At 39.2% G+C, this 13,406-nt stretch overlaps 3 protein-coding genes across 10 annotated transcripts in view; all 3 read left to right on the top strand.

Moving 5' to 3' along the window:
- The first annotated feature begins 1,626 nt into the window (after nt 1-1,626).
- On the top strand, nt 1,627-4,777 carry Mnat9 (microtubule-associated Nat9). 8 transcript variants are annotated; one of them, XM_076207552.1, is made up of 2 exons: nt 1,627-1,777; nt 3,423-4,777. In XM_076207552.1, exon 2 carries the CDS (start codon nt 3,632-3,634, stop codon nt 4,232-4,234), a length of 603 nt encoding a protein of 200 aa, XP_076063667.1. In that variant the 5' UTR covers nt 1,627-1,777; nt 3,423-3,631; the 3' UTR covers nt 4,235-4,777. The 8 variants fall into 8 exon arrangements, with proteins under 8 accessions (XP_076063667.1, XP_076063671.1, XP_076063669.1 ...); XM_076207556.1 differs by having other exon boundaries at nt 1,636-1,750; XM_076207554.1 differs by having other exon boundaries at nt 1,655-1,786.
- Nucleotides 3,843-6,839, top strand: LOC143038407 (thialysine N-epsilon-acetyltransferase-like). Its single transcript, XM_076207559.1, has 4 exons — nt 3,843-4,018; nt 4,794-4,907; nt 6,091-6,293; nt 6,476-6,839. The coding sequence occupies exons 2-4, from the start codon at nt 4,796-4,798 to the stop codon at nt 6,641-6,643; spliced, it is 483 nt and encodes a 160-aa protein (XP_076063674.1). The 5' UTR covers nt 3,843-4,018; nt 4,794-4,795; the 3' UTR covers nt 6,644-6,839.
- LOC143038404 (C-X-C chemokine receptor type 1-like) overlaps nt 6,639-13,406 on the top strand; it is a 10,762-nt gene continuing 3,994 nt past the window's right edge. The window contains exons 1-6 of the mRNA XM_076207550.1: nt 6,639-6,774; nt 9,779-9,916; nt 10,671-10,825; nt 11,292-11,409; nt 11,814-12,018; nt 12,970-13,265. Of these exons, the coding sequence (XP_076063665.1) occupies nt 9,821-9,916; nt 10,671-10,825; nt 11,292-11,409; nt 11,814-12,018; nt 12,970-13,265 (870 nt within the window). The 5' untranslated portion in view covers nt 6,639-6,774; nt 9,779-9,820. The remainder of the gene's footprint in view (nt 6,775-9,778; nt 9,917-10,670; nt 10,826-11,291; nt 11,410-11,813; nt 12,019-12,969; nt 13,266-13,406) is intronic.

Below are 13,406 nucleotides of genomic sequence, written 5' to 3' on the forward strand. Positions count from 1 at the left end.
ATTACAAAGGCAAAGCATGCCGACAGGAGACCTTTTGATCCATATCTAGGTCGGATGCAAAAAAAAAAAAAAAAAAAAAAAAAAAAAAAAAAAAAAAAAAAAAAAAAAAAAAAAAAAAAAAAAAAAAAAAAAAAAAAAAAAACCATCATATTAATAATAAATTAAAACTATAACAATGTAAATAACAATTAAAATACATAAATAAATGCATTGGTATAGTTGAATAACAAACAAACAGGTAAATAGTAAATGATAATAAATTGACATATAACTAATAATAAATGAAAATCAGACAGACAAATTATAACAAAACAAAAAAAAATAATATAACATAAATTATAATCATTACAGCATCTTACTTAGGTATTTATCTAAATGATTCTTAAAGCTTCGAACTGAACTACATTGCACTACCTGTGCAGGAAGTTTATTCCATTCATTAACTACACGGTTGGCAAAGTTGTTTCTACCTACTTCCAAATTGAATCTATTTCCGGACAGTTTGAGACCATTGTTTCTTGTCTGATTCTCATTCAATGTGAAAATTTGGTCACTTTTGATGTTGTCAATTCCCTTTAAAATCTTAAAGACCTGTATCAAGTCACCTCTGAGTCTACGCTTTTTTAGGGAAAACAGATTCATGTGCTTAAGTCGATTTTCGTATGATTTATTTTTGATATTTGGAATCAGTTTTGTGGCTCGCCGTTGTACTTTTTCCAGTCTGTCAATGTCTTTAATGAGATTCGGTGACCATACGGAAACAGCATATTCCAAATGTGGACGAACTAACGATTTATATAGCTTGTTAATGAGTGATGGACTTTTGAAATCAAAAGATCGCGCAATCAATCCCAGAATCTTATTTGCTTTCTCAGAGGCTGAAATACACTGCTTGGATGATTTGAGGTCGTTACTGATAATTACGCCGAGATCTTTTTCACTATCCACTTTTGTTAACGAATTTCCAAATAACTTGTAATCGTACTTGCTGTTATTTTTACCTATGTGCATTACCTTGCATTTACTTGTGTTAAATTTCATTAGCCACTTTTCAGACCATTGCTGTAATTTATCTAAATCTTCTTGAATATCTAATTGGTTTGAGTGATCATTTGCCACTCCGCACAGTTTTGTATCATCAGCAAATTTGGAAACAGTAGATTTTAGTCCATTGTCTATATCATTTATATATACTATGAATAGAAGTGGCCCAAGAACGGAACCCTGAGGAACTCCACTTGCAACACTTTTCCATCCAGAAGTTTTTCCATTTAAAACAACTCTCTGTTTTCGACCTTTCAACCAATTACTAGTCCAACCTAATAGGCTACCACTTATTCCATGCAAAGCTAATTTAGTAAGTAGTCTTTCGTGTGGGACGGTATCAAAAGCTTTTGCAAAGTCTAGATATATTAAATCTATATTGTTTCTTTTGTCATAATTCGAGATAACTTGGCTGCCTCCGTTGTAAGAGGGTAAAAAGCTCTTGGTATATACATAAATACATAAAACAAGTTATCCCTAGTATATTATCATATTCTTACCTGTGATTCAGTCTAAAATCTTTACATTTGTCGATTAATTAATTTATACTGGAATTTGGCTTGAATTACTTGTAAAGTTATTTTATACTGAAGTAATTAAAATCAAATCAAATACTTCGGAATTACATTTATTAACTCCGTCAATAATGGACGAAATTTCAAACAGTCAATCCTGTCAATGGGCACTGGGCTAGACGATCGGGCTTGTAAGCATTGTGATGTGATAAGCCAGGGTATTCATGGTAGTTTGTTTTAATAGTTTTAGATAAACTAAAATCCCTCGGCGCCAACCGGGAAAGAAAATCGCCGACAACCTGTAACTCCATAGACAACACTGATAATTTTGTTCATAACAACAACCATACATGTGAAATAACATATTTATGCAAACGCCAGGTGATATTGTGACCAACCCCCCACCCTCATGGTCCAGGAGTATATATATATATATATGAAAGTTCATACTGACTTTGATGTGAAGGTTCATGCAAACGCTAGGTGTTGTTTTGAAACCAGACAATCTAATTCCGGTGATGTGACCTACCCCCACCCCCCGCCCAAGATTCTTGAAGGTTCGAAACTTAATGATTTGGATGTATTGTACACAATATATGGCATGAGAAAATGCGGTCAAATTCCATATTCACGCAACCACGGATATTTAATTTGAAATTTACATAGTGCAATAGCTCGTAACCTAATATATCCTAACCTAACCATAGAAAAAAAAATTGCGAAGTGCAAAAATCAAAGAAGTGAAAAATATGTGCGCGATACTGGAATAATACTGAAAATGTATAATAATTAAGAGGTGCTTGAAAAAAAAAATGTATCTGGATTTTTTGTAAGAGAACCACAATGGACATGTCAATTTTATCATCCTCGCAAATTTACACATTGTATATTTTATATGTGCATACGATTCTAAAATAAAAATAAAAAAATAAATGCCGTTATTCCATGTAGTAAAACTTTGAAGAAAAATATCCATTATATAAAAGAAAACTCGTTTCTGTTGAAGTAGTAAATATAATCAACTGTAGAAAACTTTTCACTAACATAGTTCATAAATACAGTTTTTGGCTAAGATGACTATGTTGTCTTACTGATTAATATGAGGCAAAATATAATCTAATATAATAAATAAAGCTAATGCCTCACTATCTTACCAAACCTAATGTCACCACTTTGGTGGAGGAAGATAGTGAACTTGGTTCACTCCCTAATCTTCATCTCATAACATATCAAACCTAAACTGATGGAAAGACTAATTGATTAAAAAAACTAAGTGGTTTAATAAAAATAGAATGGAGGCCTCCCCTCAGAAATTACCCACTGACATTTCTAAACAACTATGAATCAAAGATACAATAATATAAGTGGTGAGTCCCTAGACTGGCCATGGTGAGGTCACTTAAAACTTCAGCAAGAAATAATAAAATTGAGTGGCCAAACCCTTCATACCACTCCCCCTATCACCCATTTACTTCCCTTTCATCAAAACTCATGGATACAGGGTCATAGCTGTCTCCCACCCACTGCCTGGTTCATAAACAATGCATAAGTCACACTTGTTTTTCAGTTAAAATCAGTATGTAGAATATGGAGGCAAGTGGTATGTGGTAGCTGGTTGGGAAGTATTACTTTGCTGAAGTTGTAGTGCTACAGTTGTTAGTTATTTATTATTTTTTTATATATATTTTTTCCCTAAAGATGTAGTGATTAGATGTCTAGTTTTAGTTTAGTGTGAAACATGACATTTGATTTCTGGCAGTTAGATTTCCATCAAAGATTGGGTTTTGTTTCTGAAATATTTTTGTCATATATGTTTGTATAGTTTTGAATGAAGTTACTAATTATTTGTTTTTATTTTAACAGATATTATATGAAGCTTCTACTCAGGAATCAGCAGGCCTTTTTAATACCCTGGCATATACACAAGAATCCTTTGTTACATTCATCCTTTCATTACAATAGAACTCTTATTCAGGTATAACTGGCACTGTATTTGTATTAATAATAAATATTACATTATAGAACTTGTGCTCAGTTTTTGGAGTGTTCTTGTGCTGCATTAATCTAGAACCATGAAAATTAATTCAGAAATATGCATTGTTGGAAAGAAAGTAGTATTAGTTCCATATTGTTCATACCATGTTGAAAAATATCATCAGTGGATGAAATCTGAAGAACTGTTAAACCTTACTGGCTCAGAACCTTTGACCCTGGAAGAAGAATACAGAATGCAAAGATCGTGGTATGAAGATGAAGATAAGTGTACATTTATTGTTTTAGACAGAGAAGTTTTAGAAAAGACAAAGAATGAACAGGATGCCATGGTAGGTGATACAAACATATTCTTGACTGACCCAAGTGACTCAAGCATAGCTGAAGCAGAAATCATGATAGCAGAACAAAAGAATCGGGGTCATGGACTTGGAAAGGAGGCATTACTCTTGATGCTGAAATATGCAGTAAGTGCACTTCACATTAAAACCCTTGAGGCAAAAATAAAGTATGGGAATACACCTAGTCTGCATTTGTTCACAAACTTGAAATTTTGTGAAGTTAAGAGAAGTGATGTCTTTGAGGAGATCACTTTAGCTGTGAAAGTAACTGAAGAATGGTTGGAGTTCTTTAGTCAGTGTGTTCCTCAATATGTAGTCCAGCGTTATCAGAGGAGAGAATAATCAACATTCACAAATTTCCATCACATTTGTATTTCCTTTTCTACTGTTATGACTGGATGGTGCCTTAGCTTTGAGTAACATTGAGCTTTATGCAATGCTTGATGCTTCATTATTGTCAGGTAAAAAGCTTAGAAAATTGCCAAAATGGTCCTCTTTTTTTCAAAGTACTGTTAGGAAGTGATATAGGTAGTTTGCAGGAAATTCATACCCAAACCAAGATGCTTGTTTGAAAGTCTTAATATGAATGTAAACATGTGGATGGCTTGAAAATGACTGAAGGTAATTGCACTTTTTTTTTTTTTTTCTTAATGAAAAATGCTCATCTTGTTAAGGTTGAGAAATGTAACCATTTAATGATATGAAAATAAAACTTCCATTGAAGACAGGCTGTTTGATATTTGCCACACAAGTCCAGAAAGAATGAAATTATTGTGAGAACAGATCAAGCAATATCAGGAATTGTAATTAGCACTTATAATTGTAGACTATTTTTCTTTAAAAAGAGGAGGTGAATAGAAGTGCATTTGCATTTGTTGACTAAAACTGCTTATACTTCCAGCAATGGATGGCGTAGTCACAAGGAAAGCCCAAAAAGATGATTGTGCATCAGTAATGGATTTGATTCAAGAATTTGCAAAGTACGATCCAGATGGACCTAAAATCTGCCAGAAAAGTAGGTAACTTAGAATACTGTGTATACACTTTTAACACCAGATACCTGTACACTCTCTGCACTAAGTGGCAGCACTGATGTGGTAGAAAGAACAGAACTGCCAAAGGCACAATGCCTTTAGAAAAGAATTGGTCACTAACTCTCTGCACAGAGCAATTCACCAATACCCACCTCTGCCCAGAGATATAGTGTAAAGCCCCTTTGTTACACTCCCTCCCCTTCCACAACACTCCCCTGTGAACAGAGTGAAGAACTTCCCTACCCCAAAACTAGAGAACACCCTCTGTTGGTAATATTGGAGCAATTGCCCACCCTTATCATAGGTGGTAATGACTGCCAACATTGAAAATATCACCCCTTCCAATCGTCATCTTGATCCATACTAAGGTGAGGTAGACTCAGAGTTGATCTACCCAAGATTCTTGGTCTTGAAATCCATTAACAATGAGTCAATAATTGAGATAATCTCCATTGACTTATATGAGAAAGGAGAAATACAAAACTCGATATAATATGTTGGCCCATGGAGAAACCCAAACAATAAAACTAGAATCAAGAACTCATCATGAAAGAGTCAAAAGAGTTAATAACTTTGGCATACGCTCCACATGAAAGTGTGGGAGTAGGCTATTCCACTTTCCTCCACTACAATACCATACAGAAGAAATAACGGCAAGAATAGTAAAATGAATAAAGGTAATAAGAGTATAAAGAATGAAGAAAACCTGAACTAGACTTTCCAGATACCTGAATTTTTTTTATTTGTTTGACTACTGTTTACCCTGTCCATCCATCTCATTTTTAGTTTCCAAATTTAATCCATCTAATTCTGCATTCCACACTTGTTTGCTAGTCTTCCCTCACTGATTCTTTCCCTATGCCTAAACCATTTTAGTACTCTTAAGACAGCAGTTATTTTGATTTCCTGAAGTTTTCTACAGGTGTATATTTATGATGTATTTGTGTAGTTTATGGTCTACTTTTGTTTGTATCCATAATCAATGTATTCCATACATTATATACATGTAAAAGTGCACTACTTTTAGATAAGCATGTTTTAGTATACATTTTGAATGATATATATGTAGGTAACTTTTTTTTATAGAGTAGTTGCATTACAAATTAGGTGACACTTACGATAGTAGACATAAATTTTTCATATTACTTCATTACACATCTGTAGCACTGGAGGAAGATGGCTTTGGAAAAGACCCAGCATTTCATTGCTTTGTTGCCCTGCAAGAATCAAAGGTTATTGGATATGCCATTTCATACCTATCGTATTCAACTTGGGAAGGCAGGAGTATTGTGCTAGAGGATCTGTATGTCCAGCCATCCTACCAGGGCATAGGCATTGGCAGTGCTCTCCTTAAAGAGGTGACTCAGGTGAGAAGGATGAACTCTATCTCTTGGATTGTTTTGTATAGATAATTTTTGCAAACAAATGATTTGCTTAAGTAAATTGTGAATACCTTTTTTTCATTAACTTGTTTGCATCTCTCACATTTGCCAAATAGATCAATCTTTACTTTTGGTGAATACTGAATTGTTTTCTTGTTTTCTGACAGTATGGGCTGGACCTCGGCTGCTCAAGAGTAAATTTTTATTCCCTTAAGTCCAATTACACAGCCTTGGCTTTCTACAAGGCTAAAGGAGCCATCAACCTAACAGAGGCAGAAGGTTGGGATTTATTTGAGATGAATAAGAAGGTAATGGGGCAGTTCATTCGAGAGTGAAGAAGAGTGTACTCCATGATGTACACAGATGCAGCAAAAGCCATCATATTTGGCCTGTGCTTAGACAACCAAGGCAAGCAGGAAACACTGATATACAGTATTGTTCTGAGGGCTGTCAGACTTGTGACACGGTAATAAAGTTGAATGTATTGGATGGTATAATTGAATAATAAAATTCTGTTATGTTACACTGTTAGATCAATAGTATAGTTTATTTCAAAAAGCACCTTTTATTTAGTTTCAGTTCCTTAACGCATACTGGTGGTCAGAGCAGTTAAGGTAGTGTTAGTACTAATGCCCTAAGTAGTGGCAATGGTGTGATTGTCAATTATCTCATCTGTTACCTCAAGTTTCAGTAAATGGAAAATCCACAGCCCCACAGTGGCCCTTCCACAGATCTTTCTAGGAAGAAACTTTGGACTGTTATTTGTGTTGTATAAGTGTGGGACTGTTTCTATATCACTGAATGAAAATAGTAAAGGGAGGAGCATAATTACCAGTTGTCTTCCTGTAGCAGTTTATAATCCTCTTTACTTTTTACTTTCCTCATGATCTTGGCATCTGGAATATGTCTGCACAGCTACCTATTTCATTGATATATATAGTAGGATCTTGGCATTTGGAATATGTTTGCATAGCTACAGGTCTATTCCATTGATACATAGCAAGAATATTACAGGTCGCAGAACTGAACCCTGTGGTACCCCTCCAGTCATCCCTCTCCTGTACATCTCATCTGACATTGCTATTCACATACATTACTTAAAGTCATTTACCCTTTACAATGTACTCCCTTTAAGGCCTACATTTTCCAAACTAACAGTAATCCTTTGTTTAGAACCTTGATAAAGACTTTTTCCAAATCCAGGTATACATAATCCACCCAGCCCCCTCTCATATGCAGCTCATAACCATTCTTAAATACTTATCAGATTGATTACATAATACTTATTTTCTGAATCCAAATTGTCAACCAAAAATTTGTTTCCCCTCAGATTCATCCCTCTATCTTCTACATTTTCTCATACATTTTAGCTATTATGCTGGTCAAGGACATCAATAATTCATCAGTACCTCTCTGTTTTCACCTTTGAATATTGGTACCACAATAACAGATTTCTAGTCCAATGGCACTTTCCCCTCTTCATGAGAATATGTCTCATTTTATCTGATTGTCTATCCTTCTAATACTGCATTAATGTCTTCTATGTCGTTCATTTTGTATCTCTTTCTTTCTCATTCTGCCAGCTCTTATCTTCTTAATCTTTCTTTTGTTTGAAGAGGAGGAGGAGGAGGAAGGGAAGGATAAGGATGTGGAGGGAAAGGAGGAGAGGGAGAGGTAGGAAGAAAAGGGGGGTGAGGAGGGAGAGGGAGAAGAGTAGAATGAATATGAAATGACGAAGGGAAGCAGTGATGACAAAAGAAGAAGGCCATATTGAAGGGAGTGGGGAAGGGTGTTGTCTGGGAGGAGGAGGAGGAGGAGGGGGAAGGGGAGTGTTATGGGAGAGACAAGGGAACGAAGGAGTCAGTTTTGTTGTGAGTGGAGTGCCTTGAAGAGTGTCACAGTGCCACCAGGACTAGAGGACTTCAAGTTTGTGTTCATTTGGCACCGGGGTCAATAATATTCGACTTGAAAAAGGACTTCACGCGGGTATAGATGGTGAGGAGCCTACGCCACGAGGCGATGAGTAGCTAAGGCCGTAGACGTTCCCCTGTTGTGCGCTCTGAGGACTGTTGTGCCAGGTAACATGAATCGGAGAGGAGTGCGAGATTCGAACCCACAACTAAGCGAACGCGAGACCATACACGATTACCGATGACGTTGCCAGTGTCAGAACGAGAGTATTATGAAAGAAACTCGCGATATCAGCAGTGGCGTCACCTAAGTCGAAAAGAATTGCATAGCGTCACCTAGAATGAAATATAGAGGGTTAGATACCATATTTGGAGAAGAAAGGACAAATGAGAGATTAGGTGGTGGTAGTAAAACGAAGACGATCTAGGAATTGATTTACTCTAACGTTTCGACCAACTTGGTCTTCTTCAGAGAGATGTACATCTTTTTTTACATGGGTTACAGTGATATATATTGTAACCCATGTCAGAAAAATTCTGTACATCTCTCTGAAGAAGACCAAGTTGGTCGAAACGTTAGAGTAAATCAACTCCTAGATCGTCTTCGTTTAACTTCCACCACCCAATTTTCCATTAGATCATTTAGTTGGGGCATTCCGTCTAATGCCATTCGATTCTCATTAGTTGTGGGGCAGAAACTGTCGGGTAGAGGAAAATATGGGAAGGGAGTTAGGAGGACAGTATGGGGGTAGACCAAAGAAAATATAGGGGGTAGACAAAGTAGATTATGAGGTGGGTATAGTACGAGGGGTTAACAAAAGAACACTGGAGTAGACAAGGACTAACAGTGGCAAAATGTGGACACGGATTTCTGACTTCGTGTGTGAACTTCCAGATCGCCGCAAGGTTGAGGACCGGGCGGGTGACAAACTTAAAAAAAAGATAACGATAAATAAAAAAAGAAAGAAAAAAAAAAGAGAGAGAGAAAGTATGAGGTAAAGAAGGGGCATTTCAATTTACCATTTTGGCGCCCGTAACCAATTCTTCAATTCTGATTTGTCTACCGTCAAGTGATCTTATTCAGCTGAAAACTGAACCCCGGTCGGCCGTGACACGCACGACGCCCCGTTCTTATGGTGAATAAAATCACCAGGCGGCAGCTGGAACTAAGCGACAAAGATGTGTACAACAGCGAGGACGTTGATTTTAACGTAGTCTTTATTCAGTTGAGCAATGGCCTCTGAATTGAAGGTTAAAGGCAACCTGCGACGACCTCAAGGCTGATAATAACTAATCACTAATATGGCAATAAGCGCAGCTGCACAAGTCCTTGCTATAGTCAACGGTATTCGTTATCTTCAGGACAGGGAACTTTGTGTGATTTCACTTGGCAATAAGCACAACGACATAAGTCCTTGCTTTAGCCAACGGTATGGATAATCTTTAGGACTGGAAACTTGGAGTGATTTAAAATATCTCCCCACCCCCCAACTCCCGTCCCTGTCCTCCCTATCATCATCACCCCACAGAAATGTATAATGTAGACTCAATTTCATTCAGCTGAGGCGAGCTGCGAAGGGGAAAAGAAGGTAAGCGACGGCCATGGCGCTTCTGACATCGAGGACCAGCCTGCAGAAGGCGCTGCTGGCGTCATCGGGGCAGATGGCGCCACCTCTCCACATCAGACTCTCTGGACCTGTGAGTAAACCTACGTCATCACAAGGCAATGACCTCTTCCGCACAGAGACGAGGTTTGTTGTTGTTAATGCCAGCAACCAATGTGGTGTTAATGTTGTGTTTAATGGTAGCAACCAACGTGACAAGTGACAAGTGTCAACCCAAACACTTGTAACCACGTAGTGAATGCTGAAACTATTAGTTGTTTTAAGAAACGGTTAGATAACTTTGTGGATGGGGATGGCTGGTGGTGATGGATATGGAGCTGCCTAGTGTAGGCCTTATGCTCCCTTGTAGTCTTCTTCATTCTTATGTTCTTATGTCGGACGAAGCTCTTCCGAGATCACGGCCGCAATCTGTAACCTGCGTGGCTAAGGACGGAGTTTCCGCAGATATTGTCGGTTGATGCCGTAAGGGGTTAATTCCCCATAAACGATGCAGTTATGGCTGATGCCAGACGATTCTGTTCAACTGAGGGGAGGGTCTGGAGCAAGAAAGGAGTCTTGACTGATCAAGTCTCCGTTTTTAAGTCCCTACCCTCCTCGACTGAATAAAATCGCCTAACGATATTCGCTTGAATGTAATCAGTGAATGGCGTCATTGTGTCCAATGCTGGCAGTAGGGTGGGTTTATAAACATGATAATAATGATAAAAATATCAATCATAATATAATAATGATAATAATAATAAATGAAAAGAACAAAAATCTACCTACGTGGTCCCCACTCACCCTATACCACTAACATGCCATCACCTTCGACCCTCTGGGAGCAGTGCTGGCAATGGGCGCTGAATCTGAGCGCCCCGATGTACTTCTACCCGAAAGTCCCGGTCTGGTTCAAGATCCTCATCACGTCCCTGGACGCCATTCTGATCCTGACGGCGCTGCTGGGGAATGCCCTCATTATCTACATCCTGGTTGTCGTCCGGTAGGTGTGGTCGTTTTTTTCTTTTTCTTTTTTTTTCTTTTTTTTTTAGACATATAGTTGAAGAGAGCAATGTAGAGAAAATCCAGGATGATCGCAGAGACACTTCTGTTCTCTTACGTTTCGATAGTCTTCCTCAGGGAGTAATATGTTAACAGATAACATATATACACCCTTATATGGGGTGTCTTGCAGGATGTTTTCATCAGGGAGTATATCACAGGTATGTTGCCAGATAGAATATACTCGTATATACCCTTATATGGCCATCTTACAGGGTGTTTTCTTCAGGGAATATATCGCAGGTATGTCAACAGATAGCATATATATATATATGTGTGTGTGTGTGTGTGTGTGTGTGTGTGTCGGTTTGCAAAGTACCTTTTATATAAACAAAAGGGGCGGGGCGAAGGGGTTCTTGAGGTTCGCGTGGTGTGTCGTTACCACTCTATCCTGCTGCCTTCGGCAGGGAGAGGAACCTGCGATTGACGGCCCTGATGGCATGCCTGGCCGTCTCCAACCTCCTGATGGTGCTGTTCCTGCCCTTGGTCGACCTCCCGTACCTGTGGCACGACGAAGTCAACTGGGTAAGGTTCTTCAGTTTTAAAAACAGGTTAGAAAAGGACCACAGAAAGTGGTCGAAATAGACATATATATATTTATTTTTAATCTTATTTTTTGATAGTGGGAGACAAGTCTTGTTTTAGTAATGTGCTACATTACCCTTCTCTAATGTGTGTGTATATGTATGTATATATATATATATATATATATATATATATATATATATATATATCAACAAACACAAGAATTAGAATAAACATAAGATGAGTAGATAATAGACCAATTCAGGTGTTCACCGCCCTTCCCCTTCTCCCTCAGCTGGCGTTAGCCAGAACAAAATTATTAAAGTCCGACCCCCCCCAAAAAAAAAAATAAATATATATATATATATACATATTTATCTTCACTTCGTTCTTCCCTCCCCCAGGTTCTTGGAGACTGCCTCTGCCACGTAGGTCCCGTCCTTCAGGCCTTCAGCGTCCTTTCCAACAGCACTGCGCAGGTGGCCATTGCGGTTGACCGCTACCTTGGCATCGTGCACTCTTTGAGCAACCTGCAGAGGTCGTTGGCGCAGGCCTGGAAAGCCCCACACGTTTCTGTCTACATCGTCTGGGTGCTCTTCCTCGCCTTGGGTACAGCTAACGTATATTTACCCCACTCATTCATTGTCTGAGGGCTTTTCATTGCCTTGGGTATAGCAAATGTATATTCACCCACTCATTCATCTTCTGAGAGCTTTTCATTGCCTTGGGTATAGCAAACATATATCCATCCACTCATCCATTCATCCATTCTTCACTCATTCAGTTTGTTTATGGCAGTCCATCTGTGATCCACAATGACAGCAGTGCTCCGGTGAAGTGTGATGACTTGGTTGAGGCTGAGTAGCGATGCTGTGTTTATTTGCTGCTGACGTACTCATACACTCACGTACTCAAACACACGCATACGCAGCTTACTGGTGTAATGGGTCAGCGTCTTGACCTCTCATGCGGGTGGTCCGAGATCGAGCCCTGTTCGGGGGGATTTATTAACATTTCAAGCCTTAACTTCCTCGTTGAACAAGGGGATGGTGTGTGTGATTCACCTTGGTCTTTGGATCACGTGTTGGACCCGTGACCGACAGCTATTTCCCTTCCGGAAGAGAGCTCAGAGCTCGTATGACCGATCTATGGGTAATGCTATGACCTTACACGCACACACACCCAACTACCCGCCCACGAGAATTGGAGTAACGACTCGAAGCACAGAGATACTGAAATTATTTCAGCCCTGGACAGGATTCGAACCCGGACCGCCGTAGTGACAGTCAGGGACTCTACCAACTGCGCCACGCGTGTGTGTATGTGTGTGCGTGTATGAACGCATTAACTCGCTATGTCCTATTGATCTTATAGATTATGTTTCAACCAGCGTCAGGTGATTTTATTCAGGTGAAGGGAGGCGGGGGATCGAACTCGGACACGACAGGATCCTCGAGTGTGTCTCTCAGTTGAATAAAATCGTCTGACGACAGCCCCATCACGTGACATCGCCCTTTCCTTCTACAGGAACTTTAGTCTCTTCGTTCTTGCCTTCTACAGGTGTTTCGATCCCTTACGGCTTCTACTTCGAGCTGACGGGGCCCTTCATCGCCTTCGAGAAGGACACGATGGAGGTGGACTGTTTCGTCGAGCATTACGCCTGCACCTCGAGCGGTGCCCTCAAGGACCACCTCTTCGAGTACCAGCTCGTCCTCGTGGTGAACATCTTCCTCCCCTTGGTCCTCACCTTCATTGTCTGCTACGGGAACCTCGTCTACTTCCTCTGGTTTCGCCAATGGGGACCAGCGGGTCAAGGTGGACCTCGGCAGGAGGCCCAGGTGGCCAAGAAGAAGAAGGTAAGGTCGAGGAAAAGGTCTCTCGTGACGCTGGTCCGTAGGGGCGGCAGTAAGGTCTCTAGAGGACACAGTACAGGGCAATGATGATAATAAAAAGAAATTGAAATAGAATAATTCATGTGTACTTATTCTTCCCATCTC

This window comes from Oratosquilla oratoria, chromosome 24 (genome assembly GCF_046742065.1).
Source record: "Oratosquilla oratoria isolate Oo_2021 chromosome 24, ASM4674206v1, whole genome shotgun sequence".
NCBI classification, from domain to species: Eukaryota; Metazoa; Arthropoda; class Malacostraca; order Stomatopoda; family Squillidae; genus Oratosquilla; species Oratosquilla oratoria.

What these genes read in the sequence shown, in the direction of transcription:
- Mnat9 (XM_076207552.1), top strand. Translation starts at nt 3,632, where the DNA reads ATGAAAATTAATTCAGAAATATGCATTGTTGGAAAGAAAGTAGTATTA.
- LOC143038407 (XM_076207559.1), top strand. Translation starts at nt 4,796, where the DNA reads ATGGATGGCGTAGTCACAAGGAAAGCCCAAAAAGATGATTGTGCATCA. An exon ending in ACCTAAAATCTGCCAGAAAA is followed by an intron (nt 4,908 to 6,090) that starts GTAGGTAACTTA and finishes ACACATCTGTAG; the next exon opens with CACTGGAGGAAGATGGCTTT. An exon ending in TCCTTAAAGAGGTGACTCAG is followed by an intron (nt 6,294 to 6,475) that starts GTGAGAAGGATG and finishes GTTTTCTGACAG; the next exon opens with TATGGGCTGGACCTCGGCTG.